The sequence below is a fragment of the Rhincodon typus genome, chromosome 35, assembly GCF_021869965.1.
Source record: "Rhincodon typus isolate 14 chromosome 35, sRhiTyp1.1, whole genome shotgun sequence".
Taxonomy (NCBI): domain Eukaryota; kingdom Metazoa; phylum Chordata; class Chondrichthyes; order Orectolobiformes; family Rhincodontidae; genus Rhincodon; species Rhincodon typus.
This window is the reverse complement of record NC_063366.1, coordinates 10,701,553-10,716,125: the sequence shown is the minus strand read 5'-3', so window position 1 is coordinate 10,716,125 and position 14,573 is coordinate 10,701,553. Positions and strand designations below refer to the sequence as shown.

General features: G+C 43.3%; 1 protein-coding gene across 1 annotated transcript in view; it reads left to right on the top strand.

Annotated features, from left to right (window-relative positions):
- Window positions 1-14,573, top strand: part of LOC125487046 (complement C3-like) — a 57,879-nt gene that overhangs the window by 1,617 nt on the left and 41,689 nt on the right. The window contains exons 2-7 of the mRNA XM_048616952.1: window positions 3,106-3,298; window positions 5,880-6,051; window positions 7,255-7,325; window positions 8,363-8,451; window positions 11,501-11,583; window positions 12,176-12,263. Of these exons, the coding sequence (XP_048472909.1) occupies window positions 3,106-3,298; window positions 5,880-6,051; window positions 7,255-7,325; window positions 8,363-8,451; window positions 11,501-11,583; window positions 12,176-12,263 (696 nt within the window). The remainder of the gene's footprint in view (window positions 1-3,105; window positions 3,299-5,879; window positions 6,052-7,254; window positions 7,326-8,362; window positions 8,452-11,500; window positions 11,584-12,175; window positions 12,264-14,573) is intronic.

Sequence of the window (14,573 nt, the reverse complement as noted above, 5' to 3'; positions counted from 1 at the left end):
TGGGGAGGGAAAAATGTCTTTGGTGGTGGGGTCGGATTGCAGATGGCAGAAGTGTTGGAGGATGATACGTTGGATCCGGAGGTTGGTGGGGTGGTACGTGAGGACGAGGGGGATTCTTTTTTGGTTCTTATTGCGTGGACGGGGTGTGAGGGATGAGGTGCGGGAGATGTGGGAGACATGGTTGAGGGCGTTCTCGACCACCGAGGAGGGGAAGTTGCGGTCCTTGAAAAACGAGGATATTTGAGATGTACGGGAGTGGAATGCTTCATCCTGGGAGCAGATGCGGCGGAGGCGAAGGAATTGGGAATAGGGGATGGCATTTTTGCAGGAAGGTGGGTGGGAGGAGGTGTATTCTAGGTAGCTGTGGGAGTCGGTGGGCTTGAAATGGATATCGGTTTCTGAGTGGTTGCCAGAGATTTTTTTCTGATTTGAATTGATTTGCCTCTGCATTATATTTGCAGTCCCTAGTTCTTGTCTCCCTCACAAATAGAACCATTTTCTCCACTTTTGCCTTCCCACATCTTTAAAGACACCTAAATGAGAGTCATATAGTCATGGATTAATACAGAACAGAAAAGACCCTTCAGTCCAACCAATCCATGCCAAGCAAAATCCCAAACTAAACTAGTCCCACCTGCCTGCACTTTGCCTATATCCTTCCAAACATTTCCTACTTATCAACTTATCCAAGCGTCTTTTAAACATTATAACTATACCAGCATCCAACACTTCTTCTGATGCTCATTCCACAAACAAGGCACTCTCTGTGTAAAGAAGTTGCCCCTCATGTCTTTTTTTTAAAATCTTTCTCCTCTCGCCTCCAACCTTCTCTTTTTGCGTGAAGAATGCTCCAGCCTATTCAACATTTCTTAAAGGCATAAAGTCTCAGTTTTGGTATTGTCCTTACAAATTTGCTTCTGCATCTTCATGTGTGTCTTATGGGAGCTCTTGAAATCCAATGAGTAGTGTCATCATTACCTATGAGACAGAAATTCTGGGTTCCATTCCCACTCAGGAGTTGATGGCCAGGGAAGATTTGCTCACGACATGGCCAAAGAAATTGGCCATTAAGTTGCAAATCCTTCTAGCATCCAATGGCAGTAGATAAATGTGCGAGCGATTCCCCGGCCGACCGTATTCATTCATGCCCTCCACCTCTGATGCTCGAATGCACTGGAGAAATTCACAAAGCTCCTCAGACAGCACCTTCTAAAACCATAACCTGTACCCTCTAGAAGGACAATGGCAGCAGATACATGGGAACACCACCGCCTGCAAGTTCCCCTCCATGCACCATCCTGATTGGGAAATATATCGTCGTTCCTTCACTGTTGCTGGGTCAAAATCCTGGAATTCAAGGCAGCAGTTCATGGAGGCAGCTCCCCACCTCCTTCTCAAGGGCAATAAACCCTGGCCCAGCCAGAGCTACCCGTATCCCGTGAAAGAATTAAAAAAAAATGAACCCTCTACCATCACTAGCCATTACTCCAGACTGCAGCACACACATCAAACTATGTGTTAGCAAAGCTACTCAGAGTCTCTGGGGATGGGGGGTGGGTGGGTGCAGAATTGTTTGGTCGGATGGTATTGATCAACTTGGTGCCAACGGTATCAAGTTTGATGCCCATTCTGATTGGGGTGCTCTGGGATCTGCCTCCTTGCCCGACCCATAGGGCCTAACATCAGATCACGAACTCAAGAAAACAAAGTGGTTCTGCATCCATTCTTTTTTAAGGCATGGATGGAGATTGAACGATGGTGCACTGCTGAGGGATTGATTAGTAGTCTTACAGAACTGCATTATCAGACCCTCTGAGAGGGATATAAAATATACATTCTGAAGACAAACAGGTGAACTCTTCCAGGTGGCTTGGCTAATATTTACCCTTCAAATAGGCACAAAAGCAAATTACACAGTCCTTATCACAGATTGCTCTGCATAAACTGGTTTTCAGTTTTCCTAGAAACTAGACTGATAAGCGTCTATGGAGTGGATTACGCTTCCCTTCTTGAGTAGGTATCAATTGGAGAGTAAATTTTTATTCATGCTCACAGGACACAGTTGTCATTGGTCGGGCTAATATTTATTGCCCATCCCTAACTGAGCTGGAGAAAGTGATGATGAGCTGACATCTTGAACCACTGCAGTCCTGGGGTATAGACACCATCCCATGCAGGAGAGCTTCCTAATTTTGACCCATAACTGAGACATCGCTAATTCGCAGTCCTCACATGTCGTCAGTTCAGAATTCCCTTTGTCCAACAGATTAATGCGCGTAAGCTGAAATAGAAAAGCTTCTTTTGACAGAATTAATAAAACAAAGCTGTGACACTGGATGTTCTGCAACGGTAAATCAGGAGTTATTTTCATGTTTTGAGAGCATTTTGCCCTGCTCACATAAGGGGATGGTTTTATAATAACAATGGAGCATTGCTGCGTTTTTTTTTTAATGGTTGAGTTGTACAAAGGAGCTCAGTACCCTGCGGTGAATGAAGTCTGTTGAACAGAAATTTTGAGATCCACACGGATTAGACAGAATGAAGGAATGGCGATATATTTCCAAGTCAGGATAGTGAGTGACTTGGAGGGGAACTTGCAGGGGTGGTGTTCCCATGTATCTGCTGCCCTTGTCCTTCTAGACGGAAGTGATCCTGGGTTTGGAAAGTGCTGTCTGAGGATCTTTGGTGAATTTCTGCAGTGCATCTTTTAGATAGTACACACTGCTGCTACTGAGTGTCGGTGGTGGAGGGAGTGGATGCTTGTGGATGTAGTGCCAATGAAGCGGGCTGCTTTGTCCTGGATGGTGTCAAGCTTCTTGAGTGTTGTTGGAGCTGCACCCATCCAGGCAAGTGGGGAGTATTCCATCACACTCCTGACTTGTGCCTTGTAGATGGTGGACAGGCAATGGAGAGCCAGAGAGGTGAAGATACACAAGGGCCCTGAAAGTGTTCAGCGGGATCTTTACATTCAGCTGTGGGAAAATGAGGACGGTGCTTAATGTCTTCGTCAAAGAAGAGTAACAAATAGGTCAGGCTGGAGCTGGGATTGGGCAGGTACGTGAAAATGTGAATTTCCTGAACAGTGTGCCATGTTGATTTTGTCAGATACCTGATCATTGCTCCCAATGTGGTTCACATCGGCATGGACGAGACTATCACCATTCAAGTATTCCAGGGCCCCCCCAGCGTTGCCGTCACCGTCTACTTTGAGGGGGAATCACCAGAAGTCCTGCTGTCCCAGAAACATAAGGTCGAACTGAACCAGGCAAACAACTTCACCAAAGTTATCCACATGCAGGTAATTCAATGGAAAAGCAGCTGCTAAAGGGGAAGGAATGGAGACAAGCATATTGGGGCAGGGGAGGATGAATGAATGATTGCTGTGTAGATGAAGGATGGGGTGATTAAATGCTGGTGTAAGGCACAAGCAGCAAAGGTGAGAGAAATATAATAATAGTTGGTTGGATAACATGGGAAAACGAGTAGGTCGTTCAGCCCCTTGAGCCTGTTGTATCATCCAATTAGACCAAAGCTTCCCCTGTACTTCTCAATCCCGTTACAAGCAGGGATACTTCCTTCCTGACTTCTCAATCCAGACCACTCATAATGTTGAAAACCTCAGTCAGATCTCTTCTTAGCCTCCTTCTGTCCAAGGATAACAGTCCCGATGTCTTCAATCTGTCTACATAACTGAAGTTCCTCATCTCTGGAAACATTCTTGTAAATCTCTTTTGTACTCTCTCCAATGTGTTCACATTCTTTGTACAGTGCGGCACACAGAACTGCACAGAATACTCCACCTGAGGGCGAATAAGAAATTCAACATAACCTCCTTGTTCCTGAACTCTGTGCCTCATTAATAACAATGAGTATACTTAACTGTTCCTTCTAACTCTCCGTACATTATTAAATATATATCAGGAAAAGCAAGGATGCCAATGCTGACCACTTGGAACTCCACTAAAAAAAACTTCCTCCAGCCTGAAAAACACGAGTTAACATCTGCACTCTGTTTCCTATCAATCAGACAGTTTTGTATCCATTTTGCTCCAGTTATTCCAAGAACTGTAATTTCTCTCATAGGTCTGCCCCATGTGACTCTGTATCAAACTCCTTTTGCAAGTCCATATACACTACATCTACAGCATTACGCTCATCTACACTTGATATTACCTCTTCAAGAAACTCCATTAAGTTAGTTTAGCACGATTTCTCCTTTAGAATGCCATCCTGGCTCTTCCTAATCAACGCACCTTTTTGCTGTGCGGTGATGAGTTCTATCCTGAATAATTGTTTCAAGGAAACACGGAAGTTTCCATTGCCCTTCGTACAAAGAAGTGCTTCAGCAGATCACCACTGAACAGCCTAACCCTAATTTTTAATTACTGTTCTTACTTGTATTCTGAACTTTCACTACCACATGAAATAGTTTCTCTCTCTCTCTCTGCCTGCCCTGATAAATCCTTGAATCATTTTAAAAACCTCAATTAGATCATCCCATAATCTTAATCAGATTTGAGCAACTACAAGCCTAGGCTGTGCAAGCTTTCCTCTTAACTTTTAACATCTTCTGTAACTGTAAAGTTCCCAGCAGCTTCTCATTTCTTTAATTAATTGATCATGTAACTGTTGGAACAAATAAAATAAAATGAATTGTGAGTTTTGTATGGAAACGATGTTATATGATGCCATCAATGTCTCTCGCAATCTACATCCTTCACCCAGCTGTCTGATTGAATAGATTGTCATTAAGCGTCCCATATCTTTGTACCAATTACTCCTATCACTATTGGGTGGTACTTGCAACCAGCTTTCCAGACAGCATTGAGCAGAGCTTCATCTTAATCTTCAATTCTAATCTTCAATATAGAATGGAGCTGGCTGGGCGGTTAAAAACCGATATCCTGCCCAATCCTTGCCCATTTCCTGGCATGCAAGGTAGTTTAAAATTGCTCCAAATTGAATTGAATATTTTGCTAACAGGCTAATAATTGTCACTAGAGATAACAAGGTGTAGAGCTGGATGAACACAGCAGGCCAAGCAGCATCAGAGGAGCTTGAAGGTTGACGTTTCAGGCCTAGACCCTTCTTCAGAAATGGGGGAGGGGAAGGGGGTTCTGAAATAAATAGGGAGAGAGGGGGAGGCAGATAGAAGATGGATAGAGGAGAAGATAGGTGGAGAGGAGACAGACAGGTCAAAGAGGCAGGGATGGAGCCAGTAAAGGTGAGTGTCAACAATTGTCACTTCTGTGTCCTTGCACAAGTCATTTAAGACCTAGCTTTGTGTCTTTGAAATTGATGAAAACATTCGCTTAAAAGTCATTATCACTCATTTACCATTTCCACGTTGGGACATTGGCTCCCTTTACTAAATAACTAGTCAGTAGGTGTCCTTTGTGATTTTCCCCTGAATTGGGAGGTTGTTTTCTGACAGTAGAAAATGTCACTCTGGTTTAACAGAGGTCGGGCTGATGGGTTATCGTGTTAACAGCATTGAATCTTGTTCTGTTCAGGTATGGAAATTAGAACAAATATGTAACTTCCTTCTGATTGAGTGCATGATGCTTGTTTTCAGACAGAGCAGGCTGCTTTATATTTACTTGAAATACCTGTCCTCAGCTTTGCAAGGAAATTCAGACATAATATGCTTATTCTATCAATGCATAGCCTTATTAAATTGCTTCCCTAAACCTCCCTGCCTCTCTCTGAAACTCAGCATGTCATCCTTTTCTTTTCATTGCCAATCCTGTTATGTCTTTTTAAGGTTTAGCCTCAACTTTGTTCTGCAAAACGTATGCACCTTGTTATTGGGAGAGGTTGTATTGTCCACTTTGGAGCAAATATTCTCTATAGTAACTTACAAAACTTTTATTTCACAGGTTCTTCCAGAAAAGACAAAGCATTTGGACATCGCCCATCAAACACAATACGCAGTCCTCGTGGCTGAAATCCCATTTGACGTGACACGAAAGACACGGATTCAGCTGGCACCACGACTTTATTTCATTTATGTTATAACTGACAAACCCATCTACAAACCTAATCAAACTGGTAAATAATTGGCACCACACCAAATAGACCAATTGTCTTGGCTTGTTTTCTTCATGCAGGGATAAAATAGTTGTTTGAGCAGTAGGGCATCTTTTGGGTCCGTTCGTTGGCTCTGGGAGCATATTGGCAACTGATCGAGTCTCATTGCCTTTCACCAAAGGAGTGCAGGGAAATTCAGACCTGAATGTGTTACTTGTTACTGCTCATTGTCAGACATGAGAGTTCTCTTTCAAATATTTGGCAAATGTAACCGAAAAGACTGGAGGAGAAGTTTTAGTCACAGTGAGTTTTAATGCTGTGGATGCACTGTGGAAGCAGATTCAGCAATAACTTTCTTTTATATCAAATACTTGATGGGGAAAGATTTAGGCAAATGGGACTCACTGGATAGCCCTATCAAAGAGCCTGCACAGGTACGACAGATCAAATGGTCTCCTTCTGTACTGTGTCATTCTATAGTAATTGGCGACAAGTGAAGCTAGATGTTAGTTTCACTTGATGGCATCAAGCCCCCATAAACTGGCATTGGTGTTTCAACAGTTTGTAACAGGAAGTAATAAGATCATAAGACATAGGAGCAGAAATTAGACCATTCAACCCATCGAGTCTGCTCCCCCATTCAATCATGGCTGATAAGTTCCTCAACCCCATTCTCCTGCTTTCTCCCCGTAACCCTTGATTCCCCTCGATAATCAAGAACCTATCTATCTCAGTCTTAAATGTACCCAATGACCTGGCCTCCACAGCCTTCTGCAGCAGTGAATTCCATAAATTCACCACACTCTGGCGGAAGAAGTTTCTCCTTACCTCCTTTCTAAAAGGCCTACCCTTTATTCTTAAGGCTGTGCTCTCGGGTCCTAGTCTCCTACCAATGGAGGCATCTTCCCAACATCCACTCTGTCCAGACCATTCAGGACATAATGTGGGGCTTATAGTTTCAATGGAGCTGATGCATTACAATTCCTATCATGCCTGGGGCAATTGCAGTTTCAGTTGTCTATTGGGAAATTCGAAGAGAGCTGAGACTGGTACCTTTATGAAAGCAATGTTTTCAGAAGGACAGTGAATAAATGTAAGGTCATCCTTGGAAGCTGTATTTTTTCTGTGTGGACCTTCTTGTATTGAATTATGAGGTTTCACCATTAATTGCAACAATTCCATTTAAAGTTAGTAATCTTGGAAAACCACCTTTTGTTTTTTCAGTACGATACCAAATTTTTACACTTGATGAAGAGATGAATCCCATAGATACCACAGTTTTAATAGAAGTATCTGTAAGTGATGGTTTTATACTTCTTTCTTGATATTTATCATATAACATAGTTCCAAATGCTACGAATATTTACTATGGGTATATGGGTAAGTTTATATAGCTTTCGGAAGCATGTCCTATCTGCCAACAAGTGCTCTTCCTCCCTATTATAGGGGTGACATGGTGGCTCAGTGGTTAGCATTGCTGCCTCACAGTGCCAGGGACCCAGGTTTGATTCTACCCTCGGATGACAGTTTGTGTAGCGTTTGTACGTTTTTCCCTGTGTCTGCATGGGTTTCCTCCAAGTGCTCCGGTTCGCTCCCACAGTTCAAAGATGTGCAGATTTAGTTGGATTGGCCATGCTAAACTGCCCATAGTGTTCATAGATGTGCTGTCTAGGTGGGTTATCCAAGGGAAATGCAGGGTTACAGGGATAGGGTAGGGAAGTGGGTTTGGATAGGATGCTCTTGGGAGGGACAGTGTGGATTCAATGGGCTGAATGGCCTGCTTTCACACTGTAGGGATTCTATAACTTAGCTCCAAATTATTAAAATCACATCAATACCTGGTCACGGTGAATGCTGTCCCCATAGATCCGGTTAGATCTGAGGTAATCCTATCATTAGATTGCACTCTCTGTGGAGTGCACATAGACATGTTTGAGAGAGTCTAACTGATGCTATTGAGCAATACACACCACCATCTTAATTTTTGATCGCCAGTGTCTCCATCTGAATCTTTTCAGCCCAAGTACTGTTGCAGTAAAAACCCTCTGCACTCTATCCAAGTCCATGACAAGAAGCGTGGACATAGGGATTAGGAACAGGAGTAGACAAGTCAGACCCTAGAGATGGGACAGAAACCCTTGAATTGTAACTTGAGGAGCAGTTTAGAATTAGAATTAGCTGAATTGAAACAGATGAAGCTAACAGCTAAATTTAGATTGCAACAACTAACATTGTGGAATCTTGCAGCTGAATTTGCCATCAAAAATATTTGATGTTTGCTTAAATTTGTTTTAACTGCAATACATGGCCAAAATGTAGTCTTTTCTTCCAGGACTCCCAGGGTAATGTTTTAGCAAGTGCAAATGAACAGGATGGCTCAAACTCAGTGCACAGTGGAGAAATCAGCATCCAGTCTGAAATGTAAGACTCAATTGTATTTCTTGCATTTATTGAGTATAGGAGTTGGGACATCATGTTGAGGTTGTACTGGGTGTTGGTGAGGCCTCTTCTGGAGTACTGCTTCCAGTTCTGGTCGCCCAGCTATAGGAAGGGCATTATTAAGCTGAAGAGGGTTCAGAAGAGATTTACCAGGATGTTGCTGGGTATGGAAGGTTTGAGTTATAAAGAAAGTCTGGGACTTATTTCACTGGAGTGTAGGAGGTTGAGAGGTGACCTTATGGAATTTTATGAAATAATGAGGGGTACAGATAGAGTAAATGGTAGGTGTCTTTTTCCTAGGATCAGGGATTTCAAGGCTAGGGGACACATTTGCAAAGTGTGAGGAGAGAGATTTAAAGAAGATGTGAGGGGAAAATTTTTTACACTCAGGGTGGTTCATGTGTGGAATGAACTTCCTGAGGAAGTGGTGGATGCGGGTACAATTGCAACATTTAAAAGACACTTGGATAAGTACATGAACAGGAAAGGTTTGGAGGGATATGGGCCAGGAGCAGGCAAGTGGTACTAGTTCAGTTTGGGAACATGGTCAGCATGGACTGGTTGGACCAAAGGGTCTGTTTCCGTGCTCTATGACTCTATGACTCATTGTACTCATCCGTATTGCTCGATAGTTCCACTCTCTTATCTTTCTTCCTGGAATCACTGAAGGATTGACTCCATACTGAGGTAGGGTCTGGGCAGCCACTAAACTCCTGCAATCTGTTCAGCTTTGAGTACCTTTAAGGAAATGGATAACTTTGAAGGGTCGTAGCCTTTCTACAGGCTTGCAGCATGCGAGGGAAATAGAGCATATTGTCCAGTTTGAGGCACCGCATCTCAAGAAGAACGAGAAGGCATTAGGGAGGATGCAGAAATGAGTCAAGGGAAAAGAGCTTGTGATGAGGAAATTCAGTTACATAGATTGGAGAAGCAAAAATTGTTCAAGTGCAGAAAGAGAGGCTGAGAAGAGATGTTCTTTTGGACGTATTTAAAATAATCTAGACAGAGTCAATTGGGAAAACCTGCCCCACTGGCAGAAGAATTGGGGACAAGTGGCGGCCGATTTAAAATGGTTGGCGAAAGAAGCAAAGGCAACATTTCGTCATGCATTGTATGGTTAGGACACTAGACTACACTGTCTAAGAATGAGGCGGAGGCAGGTTTAATTGAGGGATTCAAAGGAGACTTGGATCATTATCTGAACATGAAATGCTGCAAGGCAACATGGATAAGGGGATGGGACAGCTGGAGCTGTTTGGTCACAGCTGGAGGACTGTGTGCAGTTCCGGTCACCACGCTATAGAGGCAATATGATTGCACTGGAGAGAGTACAGGGGAGATTCACCAGGATGTTGCCTGGGCTTGAGTGACTCATCTATGAAGAGAAATTGGATAGAATGGGATTGTTTTCCTTAGAGCAGAGAAGACTGAATGGGGGACCTGAAAAGGTGGAGGTGTACAAAGTCATGAGAGGCATAGCTATGGTCCATACGGAGAAACTTTGCCTCTGAGGGGACACAGTTTTCAGGTAAGAACCAGGAGGTTTATAGGAGATTTGAGGAAATATTTTGTTACCCAGTGTATGTGGAACTCAGTATATGTATGGCCAGTACATGCACGGTGGGACAAATAGTCTTCTTTTGCACAGTAATCATGCACAAAAAGAAACAATGAGATCAATCGTGAAATTGAGTTCCAACTGGCCCTTGGTTCCACATTAAAAAAAAGTTAAGTGATTGCAGGGAAAATAGGTGAGTGGAGGTTAGCAGATCCTTGATGTTGGTACAGAGCAGGAATTCAGCGGATAAATATCACTCAAGTGAGAATATCTTGTACTCAGGTGGAAGCTTGGTTTGAGTGAAGGTTAACAACAGACGGTGCCATTTCCAATTCTGTCCATTTCTTGAAAGTGAGCCCACATCAGAGCTTGCAATGAGTCTTGAGTTCAATCTGATGTCTGTGCAGGGAAGAGATTGATGTACAAATTACAAACATAGAACATCAAACAGAATACACAGGAACAGGTCCTTCAGCCCACCATGTCTGTGTCGACCATGATACTAATCTAAATTAATTCCACCTACCTGCACATGGGCGCTTTCCCTCTGTTCTCAGTCTGTTTATGTGTCTGTCTAAATGCCTCTTAACCTTTGCTATTGTAGCTGCTTCTATCACTTCCCCCGGCAGCACATTCCTACTACTCTCTGTGTATAAAACATACCTCACACATCTCCTTTAAACTTTCCTCCTCCTGCCTTAAACCTATGCCCCCTAGTATTTGACATTATCACCCTTGGGAAAAAAAACCTCCAACTATTCACCCTATCCAATTTTCATCTACTTCAATCAGGACACCCCTCAGCCTCTGTTAGTCAGAGAAAACAATCTAAGTTTGTCCAATCTTTCCTTATAGCTAATACACTACAGTCCAGGTCACTTCCTGGTAAGCCTCTTCTGCAGCCTCTCCGAAGCCTCCACACCCTTCCTATAGTTGTGGTGACCAAAACTGCACATTGAACTCCAAAGGTGCCCTGACCAAAATCTTATACAATTGCAGAATGAATTGCCAACTTTTGTACACAATGCCCCGACCGACTGAAACGAAAACAGAAATTGATAGAGAAACACAGCAGATCTGCCAGCATCTGTAGAGAGAAAGCAAGATTAACGTTTCTAAGTGCAGTGACCCTTCTTCAGAGGAAAGGGCATTTACAGAAGGCAGCTCACCATCAACTTCTGAAGGGCAATCAGGGGCAATAAAGACCAGGGTTGGCATTGATATCCAAACTCGGGCATGGAGCACAGTCTGGTCGCTAGATAACATTTGGGGCCCCATATTTAGAATGGACAGGCACAGATTGCTTTCACTACTAAAACATTCAAGCTGCCTCACAGCAGATGATTTGACTTCAAGCAACACCAAGCCATATCTTTAAAAAGTGCTTGCTCCAAACTGTGCGTGTTATTCCTCAATGTGCTCTCTTATTTCCTCCAAAAGCATTCATCATCCAATGCATTTACTTAATTATAGGATTGGGAGGTACCAGATCCGGGCTACAGTCAGCGGAAACTCTAAAAGCGAAGGTGTAACATCATTTCAAGTTCAGAACTATGGTGAGTTTGGCGTTCATTTGTTACCTGGGTTCAGTGCTAGGACTCTGAATGCAGTGCGATGGGATTCTGACTGAGCTGCCTCACCTTGACCTACCTTATGCAACTCCATTGTGATAAAGGATACTGAATGAGCCTCTTTCTCCAGTCAGTACGGTAGGTTAGTTGTCCACTACCGTTCAGGACACATACAGCAGGTCAGTTGAAGTTTAATCTGATCGTTTGGTTACGGGATCACTGTTTAGTCAATCATAAGATTGCATGCCGTGTCCACTGTTTAACATGCAGTAGCTTCAGCATGTGGGAACCCTGTTTACGTACCCAGCTTGTGGCATGCTTTCCCCATTGAATCTGTGTTGGTCAAGTGCCTAGCTCTGAGATTACAGGTCGTTCGTTGAATGAGAGTCTGCTGTCGATGGCATTGCCCAGGGCACGCAGTTTTGAGCCGCTGGAGCGGTTCATAAATCTTGCTCGGGTGGTGATATTGGACATTGAGCAAGTTCGCATTGCCGGTTCTCAAGTTTCCTTCTCGAGCCTTGTAATTCGCAAGGCAGTTAGTTGTGCTACTTTTAATTCCTCTGATTCGTTTTTATAGAGCTGCCCTATTTTGATATGAGGATAATCCCAGATCGTTGGTACTATGTGGTAACTGACAGCGTCTTTCCAGTCACTATCCAAGTATGGTAAGTAATGCACTCCTGCCCTCTCCTTTACAGGGGCACAGGGAGGTTCTTTGATGTATGAGAAATTGTAGCAACTTAAAAAGTTACAGTTACTTCAATAAAATCCCTCGATAATTCACAAAGAAAGGAAACGAGAGCAAAAGCAAGATAGTGAAGGTCTTAGACCCTTCATCAGAAATGGGGGAGGGGAAGGGGGTTCTGAAATAAATAGGGAGAGAGGGGGAGGCGGATAGAAGATGGATATCTTATCCTATCCATCTTCTATGCACCTCCCCCTCTCTCCCTATTTATTTCAGAACCCCCTTCCCCTCCCCCATTTCTGATGAAGGGTGTAGGCCCGAAACGTCAGCCTTCCTGCTCCTCTGATGCTGCTTGGCCTGCTGTGTTCATCCAGCTCTACACCTTGTTATCCCAGATTCTCCAGCATCTGCAGTTCCTACTATCTCTAGTGAAGGTCTTGCTTATGTTTTCAAGGTGCTTTTGGAAGTAGAAAGGCATTGAACCTAAAAGGAGAAAGTTATAGAGCCATGTGTTATGGTAGAAAGTGGTATGTTGGATCGGCATAGTATTTACCACCTATTTTGATTTCCCATGTCTGGAGGTATTAGAGCGAATTCGCATATAGTTCTATCCTCCTCGAGTCATAGGTGCTCAGGATGTTCAAGGTAAATCTTTTCTCAGTGCATTGTCAGAGAAATTATTGCATCTCCAGCTTTTGTGAATCCATGCAAAGATGTTCAAAACTATTTAATCTATTTTTCTAATTGACCGGTTCAGAGATGTTATTACACACTTCTGAGCAGGTGGGACTTGAACCCAGGCCTCATGATCCAGGTGTATGGACACCACCAATGTGCCACAAGAGGGCCCTGCATGTAATTTTTTTTTTATTGTTTAACGTATTTTTCTGGTCAACCTGTTCAGAGATGTATGTACACTGCTTGGAGCTGTTGGACTTGAATCTGGGCCTCCTTATCCAGGTGTATTGACACTACTACTGCACCACAAGAGGGCCCTTCCATTTGCATTTTTAAAAATTAACCTATTCCTCTAATTAACCTGTTCAGAGAAGTTATTACACAGCTTTGGAGCAGGTGGACTTGAACCTGGGCCTCCCAGTCACTAAGATAAGGACACTATCACTGTGCCACAAGAGGAGGCCCCTCCAAGTAAAGGTTAAAGGAAATTTTCAACGTATAATAACTGTGCAAAACAAGCATTAACATGATACCCGTGCTTTTCAGTAGGCGAGCACACATTGTCAACTTGGGAGAATGTTTAGACAAAACACAGTAATGATTAGATGCAACACTAATGACAGCAAGCTTTCTAAAGCCTAACAGATAACAAGCTTAGTGAGTAGAAATGGAATGCACAGAAATTCTTCCGAACATTTGTATTGTGTAGTTTGTCCATCTTCCTTCTCTTTGACAGGAGAAGGGACATTAGGAAAGTTACATTTGAAAGAGGCATAGATTGTTCCATATGTTTCTTTCGTATGATCATCCATGACCTTGGATATTGACAGCTGGACCAAAATTTGCTGCCCATTTCTAATTTCCCTTGAGAGCACTCAGGTACATTGTGACATGCCTGGAGTCACATGTAGGCCAGGTAAGGAGAGCAGATTTCCTTAGTGAACCAAATGGACTTTCTGCAGTTTTCTGCTCCCGATTACTTTTGATGTCAGGTCTGTCTTGTTTGACTAGTTGATTTCAAATTTCACTCGTTGCCAATGTGGAGCCCAGGACCCCAGAATGTTAGCCTGTGTCTCTGAGATTGTTTATTATGTCAAAAAACACTTTATTCATAAAAATATCTTTATACATACACATAGTCCCTAAAGCAGTTCAGTTCTGTACAGTAGCTAATGAAGAAACAAACAAATATTGTGGTTTGACTCCATCCAGCAAACAAACCAAAGACATTTCTTACTTGTACAAGACTGTATTTATATATATTTGAGGCACCAGGAGCGTCCGGTAACAGAACGGACCCCTGTTTACCTTCAGCAGGAAGACCTCAAATGGTGGTCTTTCCCCACTGCCCCTCGGCAGCAGCTGCCCCGAGCTTTAGTGTGTCCCTCAGCACGTAGTCCTGGGCCTTGGAACGTGCCAGTCTGCAACACTCGGTCAGGGTCACCTCCTTGCTCTGGAAAACTGACAAATTTCAGCCAGACCACTAACTATCTTTCACTGAGTTGTCAAGATATCAGCCCCAGTGACCCTACAACTATGCCTCAGGCTTCCCTTAGAAAGCTTGATTCCCAGCAGTTCTAGCAGCATCATAGGAGCAGAGAGGCTGACGTTT